The sequence below is a fragment of the Dichotomopilus funicola genome (genome assembly GCF_033296635.1).
Source record: "Dichotomopilus funicola strain CBS 141.50 unplaced genomic scaffold C8A04scaffold_16, whole genome shotgun sequence".
NCBI classification, from domain to species: domain Eukaryota; kingdom Fungi; phylum Ascomycota; class Sordariomycetes; order Sordariales; family Chaetomiaceae; genus Dichotomopilus; species Dichotomopilus funicola.
This window is the reverse complement of record NW_026944037.1, coordinates 343,966-357,484: the sequence shown is the minus strand read 5'-3', so window position 1 is coordinate 357,484 and position 13,519 is coordinate 343,966. Positions and strand designations below refer to the sequence as shown.

The following is a 13,519-nucleotide window of genomic DNA, read 5'->3' as shown; positions in this document are numbered from 1 at the left end:
AGTTCGAGCCTACGAATACCAGGCTTCGAATAAGTAGATAAAAGCAAAAACGAGAAACGCAACAGCTCCACCGACAGTGACTAGGGCGTGTTAGCATGTACTCAAAATCAACACAGGGGCTAGGGAGGTTAACGTACCAACTTTAAGGCTCACCCTACCCGCAATGGCTCTCCCTCCAATAACAGCAACCCCGGTACAGCAGGCGTGCCCCAGGACCGCACCTAGAGTCACCCACCAGTAGTCCTGACCAGCTGCCATAGCAATGGTGGCAATCTGGCTGCGGTCACCCCATTCTCCCAAGAACGTCATAACAAAGGTCTGGACCCAAGCTGGGCTGAGAAGTAGCGAAACAAGATTGTTGAGCCCCGACAAGAAGCCGACCAGGCCGCTGGGGCGGGGCGACGGGCTGCGTCCCTCCGGCGAGCTGGACGGGCTTCGCGCCGGAACGGGAAACCGGGATTTGGACCGGGGCTTGCGGTTGCCGAGACCCATTTCCAGGGCGTACGGCGACACGTTGGCCCCTTGCCCACCCTGACGGGCTAGGTTCTCCTTCTCCTCCAACTCCATCTCCACCTCTTGCATTTCCGCGGAAACACCCTCGTCCGGGCTCATGGCGAGCCCTTCGCGGAGCAGGCGGGCGCCAAAGACGAAGAATAGGAGCGCGGCCATGAACGTTGTCAGGCGCTTGGGGATCAGGGTTGGCACGGCGTGGCCCAGCACGGCGGAGAGAACGGTCATGGCCATCAGCGCGCTCAACGCAGCGGTGAACACCACGATGCGGTCGTGCTTCATGGCCATGAGCGCCGCGACCAGGAAGGTCTTGTCGCCGATTTCGGAGAAGATGATCATCGTGAAGGAGAGCATGAACGAGTGCAGCGGTTGGATGAGGCCCTCGTTGCCTTCCTCCTCAGAGGTCGCGTATTTCCCGGGTCCGGTGCCGGTGGACACATCCAGGTGGTTGATATTGGCCGCGGAATCGGGGAGCGGGAGCGATTGGTCGTGGGTCTTGTCTGGAAGATCGGCGGGTTTCTTTGAAGCACAAATTCAGTTAGTGGTGACCTTAAAAGTGATATGCTGCGTCGTAAGACCTTACCCCAAGACCAGAGCCATCTCTGTCGCCAGATGCGGCTTCATTGGCAGAACGAATGCGCTCCTGGTCCAAATCGGACAGCGGGGGCGGCTCCTTGGGAGTTGGCGGCTTGTTCTCGACCTTCTCTCCCGTCTGTTGTTCCCTCATCTTTCTATCCTTCTCCCTCTCGCTGACGCCCCCCTCGGTGCCCGTGGTTCCCTTTGGTCCCGACCGATACTTGTCGTCCATCACGCCGTCATGGCTTTCGGGTATCCGCTTCCCGTCGACAACCAACGGGTCTTCTGGGCGATCTTTCAGCGCCGGAAGGTTGCCCGCCGAATCGGTGCTGCCGTCGAGCTCGACAAACGGCCCGGCATGCGGCTTGCCGTCGTTGCCATCGACCGGCGCATCTTTGGTGCCGTATCGTCTGAACGACGCACCGTCCGTGGTCGCGACCGAGTCTTGGTCCGATTGCGGGTGGGGAGGCGCGATAGCTAAGGCGAGAGACGGGAGGAGGAGAAGAAGCAATGGCGAATTCCAATTTCGTAGCTTCATCGTCGCTTGTTTCCTCCCTTTGGAGACGAGACTCGATTAGGGGTCAAAGAGTAGCTTGCAGATGCAGCCTAGTTTCGATCAGGCTGGTACTGTAGGAAAACAATTGCCCAGAGCCACCAAACCGAGTATGATGTCGGGGACTAAGTCAGAATGTATTAAATAATGCGAAAATACCCGGAAGGGCAAAACCGCCTAAGGAAAGTCAGAATTGAAAGTTGGCCGCGTCCTGTGAGAAGATTCCTAAAGGAGAATGGGAGAAAGTTATTTCGATGATTTGCCCAATGCATCCAGCGCACACCCCTGGCAGGGGGTTCTGGGGAAGCGGCTTGGCGTGATGCACAAGAAAGGATAAGCGCGTTTCAAGGCACCGCCACAGCTCGATCTCCAGCCGCGAGTGATGACGGTTCGCCACAACAGCACACGGCCTACATCTGCGTATTGTATGAAGAAATTCCTAAAAAAATCATGGAATCTGAGGCCTAATCCCACTATCTTTGTGAGAGGCAGGTATCGCTTCCTGGATCACTTCCCAAGGTCCCTTAAGGGTGGTGCAGGTGAGAAGAGCTTCATATTCACACGCTCACAGAAACACAGAAATTTGTTCTCATTGAGCTCTCACGTGACTCTTAGGTGGGCCCACCCGGAAACCTGGGTTGTGGGCGGCGCGACCATTTTTCAATTTCAAAACAACCTCACATCCCGCAACAAGTTAACCCTAACCCCAACCCTTCTGAAGTTTGCGACCCTCGTCACGCAGGTCTCATCGCGGGCATCATCAGAATTACATTTTCATCGACGATTTTCTTTGCCAAGTGTATCCGACTCAATGTCTGGTCGTGGGAAAGCCCGCCCGACATCGCGTGCAGCGCAGGAGCCTGCCACAGGCGGAACCCGTCGTTCAACGCGCCAACAACAACCCACGGCTCAACCAGACGAGCCCCAACTGTCCTCCGAGGCGCTCGAGCAGCCGGAGCAGGAAGATGAGTCGAGTTCTCAGGCCGATGCCGAGATAGCCAGGTCGGCATACCAGCAGGTTATCGACCCGGCTATCGCGGGGCCGCAGGATGGAAGTATGCCACCTCCGCTCCTCCCCATCGTGAAGAGTCCGCGTGCGCAGGCCGAAACTCTTGTCGCCCGCCGTGCTACTCGGGGTGGCGGCAGTGTCAGAAGCATTCGAAGTGTCTACTCGTCCCAGCCAGAGCCCCTTGGTACGTGGTTGCTTGCTTGCAAGAACAAACACTTTGACATCCAGGCCATTGCTGACATCACTTTTGTAGGCTCCACGCAGCCAGGGCCGGCTCCATCTCATGCGTTTGGCACTCCGGCTCGCCATAGGTCTGTTCTGGCGTCTTCTGCAATCACTGAGTCGCCAAGCCAGCGAGTGGCCAAGTCCAAACTAATGAGCGTGATGCTACCGCGTCTCTTCAATGCTGCGGACGATCTTTGTGAGCATCTCTTCAGCGACCAGGAGGATGAGGAGGCGTGGGAATTCGAGCGCATTGGCTTTAAGGAAGCTCTTGACACGTATCGCGGTCATTATGTTGAGGAGAGCGGCGACCCAGTCGTGGACCCGGTTTTGGTCGCCGACACCGTGCAGCCTGACAGGACGTCCTCCCAGTGGTCCAGGGCCTTCAAGATTGCCTCGGCGGCGAACCTTGCGACGCTGCTCAACGACATCACGGTGGCTGATAGCAAGCAGTTCCTGCCGCTACTGGCGGGGTGGAACTTGACCTTCCCTGGGTCCTTTCTCGGCATCAATCCAGATGTCTTCCCGACCATGGTGGATCGGACGGCTGTTCAGCAGGCTTTGATGATCCGGACTCAGCTATCCATCGCCACACTGCAGGCACTCCAAGAGGCCGGCTCCGCCTCATTCCACCCTTGGCAGGAGGTCGCCAACATTTGGTGTCGCGGCGATGTTTCCGTCGACTCGGTCGAGGCTTTCCTGGGCGGTAACAAAGACGCCCTCCATCTGCACCCAATTGAACGGGATACCTCTGAGGGGACCGCTATTCAGGACCAGTTCGCAGCCATCTGCAGTGCCCTGCCAAATCAGGTGGTTGAAGGTGGTCTTGACCTGAGCCAGCTGCAAGAGAAATTCCCCTTTTCCGAGTTTGTCTACAACCTACGCGCGTTCGTCAGGGAGCGATTAACGGGTATCAAAAACCTGTTCCAACATGAGGCTGGATATCCGAGTGCCGCTTCCGCCACCGATTCTCAAATCCGGTCGCAGCTGGAAGGCGATTCAATCAGCCAGTCATTCGACCGGGCGGGGCAAGAGTACGGTGTTTCCTTATTTTTTTCCCTTCACCATCGTTCCATTGTCCCATTTCCTAACTAACAGTGTGCCTCAGATATAATTTGACCTCATTGCGGATGATGAAACAGCTCGAACAGCAAGGGACTCCAGGATACCCATCTCACCCGCTCTCTCAGGACTCATATTCCCCCGCGCCACGGATTCCTTACCCGCCAGGTTTTGGCAGTCCGTCGGTTGAACCGAACTACCCCAATCTACCGCAACAGGGCGGTGTCCAGGCAAGCGGCCATGCATTTGCCGCATCAGCTGCTCAGGTTGCCGGTGACAAGAGACGGGCCACAGACGACCCGAACATGGATGGGGCTTCATCAGCAACACCACGGCCCAAGAAGCCCCGGGCCAAGCGGACCAAGAAGAACGCGGCAGCCGAGGCGGCCCAAGTGTCCTCGTCCGCTGCCGCTCCGGAGACCGGATCGCTCGCCTCGTCTCAATATCCGCTGCCGCCTGGAGCGGATAACACACCCGACTTTGAAGCTCTTTCGCGGCGATCCCGAGAGCTCACGGCCGCTGCTCGCAAGGCCAAGGCGCCGCAAGTCCGACAAGCTTGGGTACGCCGCGATATTGCCCTGCTTGTCAAGGCGGTTGACACGTATCAATGCAAATGGAGCACGATTGAGAAGGAAATCACGGCGGGTACGATCCCGTTTGAGCATCGGCGTGACCAGCAGGCGCTCCGAGACAAGGCGCGCCTCTTGAAGCAGGATTTCCTCAAGTAAGTCAACTGATTACCTGGAGGATGGCCCCTTTTGCCTTTTTTTTTTTTGATTGGTTTCGGGCACCTACTAACATTTTTAACAGAGCCGATGTTCTCTTACCTCGAGGCTTTGATCTCGTCGTTTTGGGCAAGAAGGAGCGGGAAGCCGTCAAGGCAGTGGGCAAGAACCCGGACCGCAGAGAAGCCGATGTTGTTAACGACCAGCCTGTCAACACGGAATATGTGGATGAGGACGCGACGGCCAATCCCGCTCCCGCCCCAGCTCCCCTCCCACCGGCGGATGCCAACCCCGAGGAACAGCTGCAGTTGACCCAAGCCGAACCTCAACCCCAACCCCAGGCCGAGGGCGAGGGTCAGCCCCAGCCCCAGCCCGAACCCCAAGCCCAAGCCCAGACGGAGGTGCCTGCGGAGGCTCAGGTCGCAGCTTAATTCATGATGATGGGGGCGTCGCCATATCGGGCATCTTGTCTCGCACCTGCTTGTCAGCGAAGAGAGGAATAAGAGCTGGTCTTGGGATACCCAGCAGGGTCGAATTACTTTGTGACCACTTGGCTGAGTGGTTTCTGTCAAAAGCTAGTTCTGCATTATTTGGAAGGGTTTCTTGTAGGCCCCTCAGGTTTGCTGTTTTGCTTTACAAAGAGTTTCCGGACCCGGCGAACATGTTTCTGGATCTCGCTGGCTGGTTGTTGGCTTCCTGCCTTTACGAAGTAATTACTTGCCTAGGAATAGGGAGCCACTTAACTACAGCTAACAGCGGGCACCGATCACGCTCTTTTCTGTTCGTTGATTGGGCGGTTACTTCGGTGACACGTCTTAACAAAAATTGTGGAAAATAAACCTTTGTATTATTCATACACAGTCCTGTCCATCCTAGGCCGTCAGTTCAGTACTCAGTTACTTAGCATAATGTGCTGTGTGCTATGTAAGTCAGTTCCATGCCTTTCAAAGCGGCATGCTCATTCCCCTGTACTCTTTGTCTTGGCAACTTGACTCGCTTGGCTGCCGGGTGTGAGGGTGTAGATGGACCGTGCACGCCAGCAACCCCTGTTGTGGGGCATCCACCCCCCATTTCGCAGCATTGAATTGGCAACGTCGCGAGTTGGGAAACTTGCACAGGCTCACACAGCTCCAGCCCGACTTTGCTGCTTTCTCCCAAAGCAACCCAGGTCGATCTGCCCACCATGAGTTACGGGAAGAAAGACGAGGATGCCGACGGTGGTCTGGTCAAGATTGACCGCACCCAGGTTTTCCAAGAAGGTGAGTGCTCGGCAACACAAGCCCACCCCCCGATGCTTGTATCTACACGCACACACCCGCAGAACCCACGACGTCTCTGCGCCCGCCGCTGCAGCAGCTAATTATGGCTCAACGCTCCGTGATCCGCAGCCCGATTGTTCAACACGTCCCCGATCCAGCCGCGCCGATGCCGAGTCCTCCTCACCAAGATCGCCCTTCTCCTCTACACCGGCGAGAAGTTCCCGAGCACAGAAGCCACCACACTCTTCTTTGGTATCTCGAAGCTCTTCCAAAATAAAGATGCCAGCCTTCGCCAGATGGTCCACCTTGTCATCAAGGAGCTGGCCAGCTCCGCCGAGGATATCATTATGGTCACCAGCACCATCATGAAGGATACGGGTGGCAGTACCGACTCGATCTACCGGCCGAACGCGATTCGGGCTCTGTGTCGCATTATTGATGTATGTGCGGCAGCTTTGGCTTGCCTGAGCACCAGGAATAGGTTCTTGACTCTGGGTGGGCACTGACATGGAATATGATTAGGCTACTACAGTCCAGTCCATTGAGCGTGTCATGAAGACTGCGATCGTCGACAAGAACCCCTCCGTCTCGTCATCCGCCCTCGTGTCGTCCTACCACCTCCTCCCAATCGCCCGCGATGTCGTCAAGCGGTGGCAGAGCGAGACCCAAGAGGCAGCAGCCAGCACCAAGTCGTCTGGGGGCTTCTCCTTGGGGTTCTCTTCGTCCTCCGGAAATCTCCCTGTCAACAACTCGACCATGACCCAGTACCACGCGATCGGCTTGCTGTACCAGATGAGGATGCACGACAGGATGGCGTTGGTCAAGATGGTTCAGCAATTTGGGGCGGCTGGTGCGATGAAGAACCCGGCGGCCATCGTCATGCTCGTCCGGTTGGCCTCTCAGCTTGCGGAGGAGGACCCCCAGCTCCGGAAACCCATGATGCAGCTCCTGGACGGCTGGCTCAGGCACAAGAGCGAGATGGTCAACTTTGAGGCGGCCAAGGCGATCAGCGACATGCGGGACGTTACGGATGCCGAAGTAACCCAGGCGGTTCATGTTCTCCAGCTCTTCCTCAGCTCGCCCCGCGCCGTCACCAAATTCGCCGCTCTCCGCATCCTGCACAACATCGCGTCGTTCAAGCCACAAGTCGTTAACGTGTGCAACCCGGATATTGAACTTCTCATCTCGAACAGCAACCGCTCTATCGCCACGTTCGCGATCACGACTCTCCTCAAGACCGGCAACGAAGCCAGCGTGGACCGCCTAATGAAACAGATCTCGGGCTTCATGTCTGAGATCACGGACGAGTTCAAGATCACCATCGTGGAGGCCATCCGGACGCTCTGCTTGAAGTTCCCGAGCAAGCAGGCAGGTATGCTCCAGTTCCTCAGCGGTATCCTGCGCGACGAAGGCGGCTACGAGTTCAAGCGCGCCGTTGTGGAGAGCATGTTCGATCTGATCAAGTTCGTGCCGGACTCGAAGGAAGAGGCGCTTGCCCACCTTTGCGAGTTCATCGAGGACTGCGAGTTCACTAAACTGGCTGTCCGCATTCTCCATCTCCTTGGTCTGGAGGGCCCCAAGACGTCCCAGCCCACCAAGTACATCCGCTATATCTACAACCGCGTTGTGCTGGAGAACGCCATCGTGCGCGCGGCTGCGGTCACTGCGTTGGCTAAATTTGGTGTTGGTCAGAAGGACCCTGAAGTCAAGCGCAGCGTGGATGTTCTCCTCACCCGGTGCCTGGATGATGTGGATGACGAAGTCCGGGATCGTGCGGCTCTCAATCTCAGGCTCATGCATGAGGAAGATGAGTTGGCCACAAGATTCGTCAAGAATGGTAGGTGCCACATGCCTCTCAATGTCTTATTTTCCGTTGCTAACAGACAGCTGCAGACAACATGTTTGCTCTTCCGTTCTTCGAGCACCAGCTCGTCATGTATGTCACCTCGGACGACAAGTCGGCATTTGACGAGCCGTTCGATATCTCCAAGATCCCGGTCGTTACCCGCGAGCAAGCCGATGCCGAGGACAGGACCAAGAAACTCACCGCCACCACCCCGTCGCTCAAACCGCCCAAGATTGGCCCAACCAAGGCGGCTCCCACAGCCGCCGAGGCTGCCGCTTCGGCGTCGGCTGCGGCCCAGAAGTACGCGGAGGAGCTTCTACAGATTCCCGAGATGAAGGAGTTCGGCAGCGTGCTGAAATCCTCTCCTCTCGTGGAACTGACCGAGGCGGAGACCGAGTATGTGGTTGGTGTTATCAAGCACATCTTCAAGGAACATATCGTTCTGCAGTACGAGGTGAAGAACACGCTTCCGGCGACCGTATTAGAGAACGTGTCCGTGATGGCAACCCCGTCGGAAGAGGACGAGCTCGAGGAGGTGTTCATTGTCCAGGCCGAGAAGCTCGAGACCGACGTACCCGGAAAGGTCTACGTTGCGTTCCAGAAGCTCCAGGGCGAAGGCTCGCTGCCCGTCAGCACCTTTTCCAACATCCTCAAGTTCACCAGCAAAGAGATCGACCCTACGACCAACGAGCCGGAGGAGAGCGGCTACGAGGACGAATACGAGGTGTCCGAGTTTGACTTGTCTGGCAGCGATTACGTCGTCCCAACATTTGCGGGCAACTTTGCGCATATTTGGGAGCAAGTTGGTGCCCAAGGAGAGGAGGCCGATGAGACATTACAGCTCAGCGGCATGAAGAGCATAGCAGGTACGTTAAGCACAACTCCCCGATTGTCCGCATCAAGATCACACACCCACGACCGCAATACTAACCCCGATAACAGAGGCGACCGAACAACTGGCCAAGGCGCTTTCACTCCAGCCACTAGAAGGAACAGACGTCCCCGTCAACCAAACAACGCACACGCTCAAGCTCCTCGGCAAGACCGTCAACGGCGGGCGGGTCGCTGCCAATGTGCGGTTGGCCTTCTCCACCAAGACGGGCGTCACGACCAAGATCACGGTGAGGAGCGAGGAGGAAGGGGTGGCTGCGCTGGTGGTGGCGTCTGTGGCTTAATGATGACGGGGGGAAAACGAAACGCATGGCGTTGGTATTCTGTTGCGTTTTTTTGCTTGCTCTCGTTATTTTGCAAAAGAATGATGAGCATTTTCTCAAAATCATCCATGTCGGGGGCGGGGCGGAAGGGGGCGGTAGCGGTTGTCTGGTTAAGTATGAATGTGATTTGACTCCGGGGATAGATCGATCGGTAGCAAAAAAAGCTGATGAATCGCTGTCCGCTTCCCTTCGTGTGTAGCCCCGACTCTTTTCCCTCTTTGTAAATTACCCGCTCAGCTGTATGCCGGTAGTTTTGGAGGGACTCATTCGCTTCGAAACAGTTGTCATTGGGCGCAGTGCACCACGGCGCTTAATGGTGGCCGGAAGGATTTTTGGCCCCCTCAGCATAGTATGCGACTGGTTCGCTACTGTGCGTCCGGCGCGGCTAACGAAACCGCCTTCACAGCCTTCCGGGGCTTGGCGATGTTCAGTGTGTGGTTCGGTGTGTTGTGTGTGTAAGTGTGTGAGTGAGTGGAGATGATGTCTTCGTCCACTTCATTGGGAATGCTTTTCATCGTGTCATCGCATTCTTCATTCTCCTTAGCTAGCAACTCCATAGCTCATTGTCGCCGTCTATCCTTCCCCAGTCAAAACCACACACACTCGCCTCCCGGATCCCCGACGAAGAAGAAACAAAACAGAAGTAAACACAACCCGATAGCCTCGCGACGATGTCCTGCGCCGCCAACTACGTCCTCTGCCCGCAACCCAACATCCCCTCCAACTTCTGCTGCCCCACCGACACAACATGCAACCTCCTCGCGGGCGGCACAACAGTGCTCTGCTGCCCGTCCAGATCCAGCTGTGAGCGGATCGCGCCCATCGTGTGCAACGTCTCGCTGATGGACGCCGAGACTGATCCGGAGTCGACTGTCAAGACCACTGCGCTGAATAGCACGCTTGCTGCCTGCGGTGGGACGACGTGTTGTCCGTTTGGGTATGATTGTGTTAGTAATGGTGATCCGGAGGCGAATGGGGGGTTTGGGGAGTTGTGTGTTGTGAAGAAGGATCAGTCGGTGAAGCCGCCGGTGCGGAGCGAGACAGCAACGGGATCGGGGTCACGGCCGCCGCCGACGACGGCGACGAGCGATACGGGAGTGCCTGGACAGAGCACGACGATGACGGGCTCGAGCGTGGAGACGACAGCTTCGAGTGTGGAAACGACCGCCTCGAGTCCGGAGACCACGGCGACCGAAACAAGGTTAGTATGCTTCGCACGCCTAATACCCCCGGCTCCTGCTGTCGATGGATACCCAGTATAATTCTACGAAAGGGGGCCCGTTTGCTTCGGGTTGCCCATGCTGATCCATCCCTTTCTTATTTCCAGACTCAGTGATACCGCCGCTACGCCTTCGCCATCTCGGACATCTGGTCGAAACACCGCAAACCCCAGCAATGGCGCCGATAACCTTAATAACTCATCACCCAGCGACGATTCCTCATCCACCGCGGCCACAGACAATAATACACTTCGCATCGTCATCCCCGTGGTGGTCTGCGTTGTTCTCGCGTGTTTCCTCGCAGGGGGTATTTGGGCCTGGAAACGAAGGAGGACACGACAAAACAAGAAACGGGCCTCTCAAACTCGCTTCGAGAAAGTCGAGTTAGACGCCGAGGGCTGTGAAATCATTGGGAAAGGCGTGAGGCATGAATTGGCCGGGAGAAGAAGTGTTAAGCACGAATTAGAAGTGATAATGGATCCTGTGGAGCTCCCGGCGTCGCCCATCCCCAGGGCAAAGGCTAGAGTGTAGTATACTCACTTACACTGCTGGACAACGAGAGTCTTATCTACCTGTCCGCCAACTTCCGGCTGCTCCTCCTTTTTGCTACCCCATTGAATGAGGTGTCTGGAGCGACCGCTTGCTGCTCAGCGACTGGCTGTGCCGCTCGCCGGCGAAAGTAGAGCAGGAACCCGGTCGCCTCAGAAAGTGGTGGACATCATCAAAGTCCAAATTTGACGGCAACTGATCGATGATGTTGAATTCTCATGCTATTACCAATGACCCGTCGTGTAGATAATACGCTTACATATGGCGGTATCTATACGCCAAGTCCCAAATATTTGTCTCCATAAAACACGCCTGATCATCATCGGACAAGTCAAACACGGCGCTCTCAAAATCCACAGGAATGTCGCCTTCAGCTTTCTTAAAGATCATACAGGAGAGCCGGAATATCACGTCCTTGTCGGCATTCGGAACCTCAATTTTCTTGTCTACACGGCCAGCCCGGATGAGTGCCCGGGCCAGATAATTAGTTCACGTGGTTCATGATCATTATGAGCAGTCGGCCCTCCTGTGCCGATACCCCATCGAGACCGTTGGGGTGGTCCGATAAGGACAGTTTCTCCTGCGATTGGGGCTGATTCTAAGTAGCATCTTCCCTAGCTTGGGTGATGTCCGTTTCGCCTTACCGAGGTTATTCTACTCCATCCTACCTGTTTCTCTTGTGTTCGGGGGCTTGCAGAACAATAACGGGAACAAAAGCAACCCACGTTCCCAATTCGGCCACTGCCAGCGTTCGACTGAGTACGGGGTGACATGGAAGACCCAAGAACGCGTGAAGAATCGGGGGAAGCTGATAAAGGTCGGACTGGAGCCGCGTTCTCAGCACATCTAGGGGAGAAGTCAGAATAGACGTGGCCAAGCCTCCGCGACCAAGCCTCCGCTCCTATCGAACATGGTCGGTGGATCCTGATGAGCAAGGCGACTGGGCATCCACTTGCGAAGTACGACTGGCAAACACACACACATGAACACTCCCGGATGAACGGTTCTACCGCAGACCGAGTAATGACCAACGAAGAGAAGCAGAAAATTATGCGACAACTTGGTTGCTACGCTCGTCAGTTATTGGATCTACGCTTTCCGACAATTGGATCTCTCTTTGAGGGCGACCGGGGATATTACATCGACAAGTGTCTCTCCCCAGGGCATGTTCCCGAAGACCGGGGAATGATCGAGGACGTCCCGCGTGGTCCTTTCTATGACGAAGCAGACTATTATTCCTCCCTCGCCATAGCCCTTCGTCTCCATGCCAAGCGGCTTCCGATGGGCCACCATGTCCTCCGTGCCCCTGTTCCTGTCCCACAAGAATACCACGACTTCGCCAAGTACTACGCTGCGACAGATCGCTGGAATGACTTTGTGGCCCTTGGAGGGATGGTGGACTCGAGCTCGAACCGATTGCAGTATTGCCTCGCGAGCCACCTCCTCCGAAATTCTATCATCCCCCACATGGTTCGTCCTGTCAGCCAGTCAGCCCCCGGCTTCCCCCTTTACCACCACGACATCAGTGTCCAGAACCTTTTCGTTGACGATGACTTGAACATCACGTGTGTCATCGACTGGGCATTCTCCTCTACAGTTCCTCCAGCCCAGCTATTCGCTACTCCAGGCCTACCACATCCCAGAGACTTGGTGTTAGATTCGTCCTTGGTAAATGCCTTCCGCTCCGGTATCGAAACCGAAAACAAAAATATCAGTGGTGGTAAAATCGAGCCCAACTACTGGAAGGCCGGCCAGATGGTCTCACGATTCATGCGCGTGGTCAACTTGGATGCTTTACAGGATTATGACCATATCGAGGCACTCTATGCGCTTGCCGGGGGACCTGTAACATCTGGGCTTGACAGAAGCGACACCAATAGTGTATCGGCTATATTAGCGAGACGAGCCACGAGCCACGATGCACTCGCACTAGCCTGTGAGCTAGCAGCTGATGTTGAGCCTGGGAGTGAGATCAGTCGGCGGGAGAAGGAGTACTTCGATGCAGCTGGCGCTAAAAGACTAGCGATAGCGCGCAAGGTGGCATTCGCAGCCAAGATGAATCCGCGATTTGTGGCGGATGGGCGGCTGTGGCGTTGGGTCGATGAAGTTCTGGAGTATTACGATAGGGAATCTGACGCGTGGGAAATTATTTCGAAGGAGCCTCCGCTGGCGACTTGAACACGCTGAGCCGGAATGTGGGGTGGTGATAATATACTATGATCGGTCGACCAAATCCCTACCCTCGGCCTGGTTCTGGTAACAAGAGCGGGAGATGGAAAGGGGAAAAGGAAAAGCAGAAGGGGGGAAGGGGTAAGAAACGAAGTTTGGAATTGGGAGGAGGGGGGGGGGGGGGTTGAGCAACAAAAGTACAATATAAAACGGTCGGTTTAGAGGAAAGACTAACACGAGGTGGGTTCCTTCAGCTCTCTCAATTATGGTGAAATTATCCCAACCTTAAGGCTTCATTCGCCAACGGCGCTCGGACGGAACCACCTCATTCAACATGCAACTGGGGATATGCATGGATGCAAAGAAAGGTTCAATTCGCCTGCTCCTTGACGACAGTGCGAGTCAGTTCTGACATCATTCTTTCTCAGCCCAAGTATCCGACAGCCTGCGAAGCCTTGTCATTACCAATGCACTACGGCCTCTAGATTGAGTTACTGAACCTTTCCGGGCGCAGCCGACTCTGTTTGCATTTCCATTTCGCTCATGCGTAGTCGAGAAGGAGAGAGAACGAGAATAACTCACTTTGAATGGTGTATTCGGCCCTA

General features: G+C 55.8%; 5 protein-coding genes across 5 annotated transcripts; 4 read left to right on the top strand and 1 right to left on the bottom strand.

Annotated features, from left to right (window-relative positions):
* Nucleotides 1-9: 9 nt before the first annotated feature.
* On the bottom strand, nt 10-1,624 carry C8A04DRAFT_10750 (uncharacterized protein; the record flags this gene model as incomplete). Its single annotated transcript, XM_062776701.1, has 3 exons — nt 10-80; nt 138-1,029; nt 1,094-1,624. 3 exons carry the CDS (start codon nt 1,622-1,624, stop codon nt 10-12), a joined length of 1,494 nt encoding a protein of 497 aa, XP_062638771.1.
* An 826-nt stretch (nt 1,625-2,450) lies between these two features.
* C8A04DRAFT_10665 (uncharacterized protein) lies at nt 2,451-5,088 on the top strand (the record flags this gene model as incomplete). The annotated part of the gene is made up of 4 exons (XM_062776670.1): nt 2,451-2,832; nt 2,902-3,909; nt 3,969-4,656; nt 4,743-5,088. The coding sequence occupies 4 exons, from the start codon at nt 2,451-2,453 to the stop codon at nt 5,086-5,088; spliced, it is 2,424 nt and encodes an 807-aa protein (XP_062638770.1).
* Nucleotides 5,089-5,840: 752 nt separating this feature from the next.
* C8A04DRAFT_35882 (putative coatomer subunit gamma) lies at nt 5,841-8,937 on the top strand (the record flags this gene model as incomplete). Its single annotated transcript, XM_062783332.1, has 5 exons — nt 5,841-5,916; nt 6,046-6,356; nt 6,439-7,753; nt 7,810-8,628; nt 8,705-8,937. The coding sequence occupies 5 exons, from the start codon at nt 5,841-5,843 to the stop codon at nt 8,935-8,937; spliced, it is 2,754 nt and encodes a 917-aa protein (XP_062638769.1).
* Nucleotides 8,938-9,647: 710 nt separating this feature from the next.
* C8A04DRAFT_26906 (uncharacterized protein) lies at nt 9,648-10,727 on the top strand (the record flags this gene model as incomplete). The annotated part of the gene is made up of 2 exons (XM_062780091.1): nt 9,648-10,177; nt 10,304-10,727. 2 exons carry the CDS (start codon nt 9,648-9,650, stop codon nt 10,725-10,727), a joined length of 954 nt encoding a protein of 317 aa, XP_062638768.1.
* A 1,041-nt stretch (nt 10,728-11,768) lies between these two features.
* C8A04DRAFT_26905 (uncharacterized protein) lies at nt 11,769-12,923 on the top strand (the record flags this gene model as incomplete). Its single annotated transcript, XM_062780090.1, has 1 exon — nt 11,769-12,923. One exon carries the CDS (start codon nt 11,769-11,771, stop codon nt 12,921-12,923), a length of 1,155 nt encoding a protein of 384 aa, XP_062638767.1.
* Nucleotides 12,924-13,519: the final 596 nt, after the last annotated feature.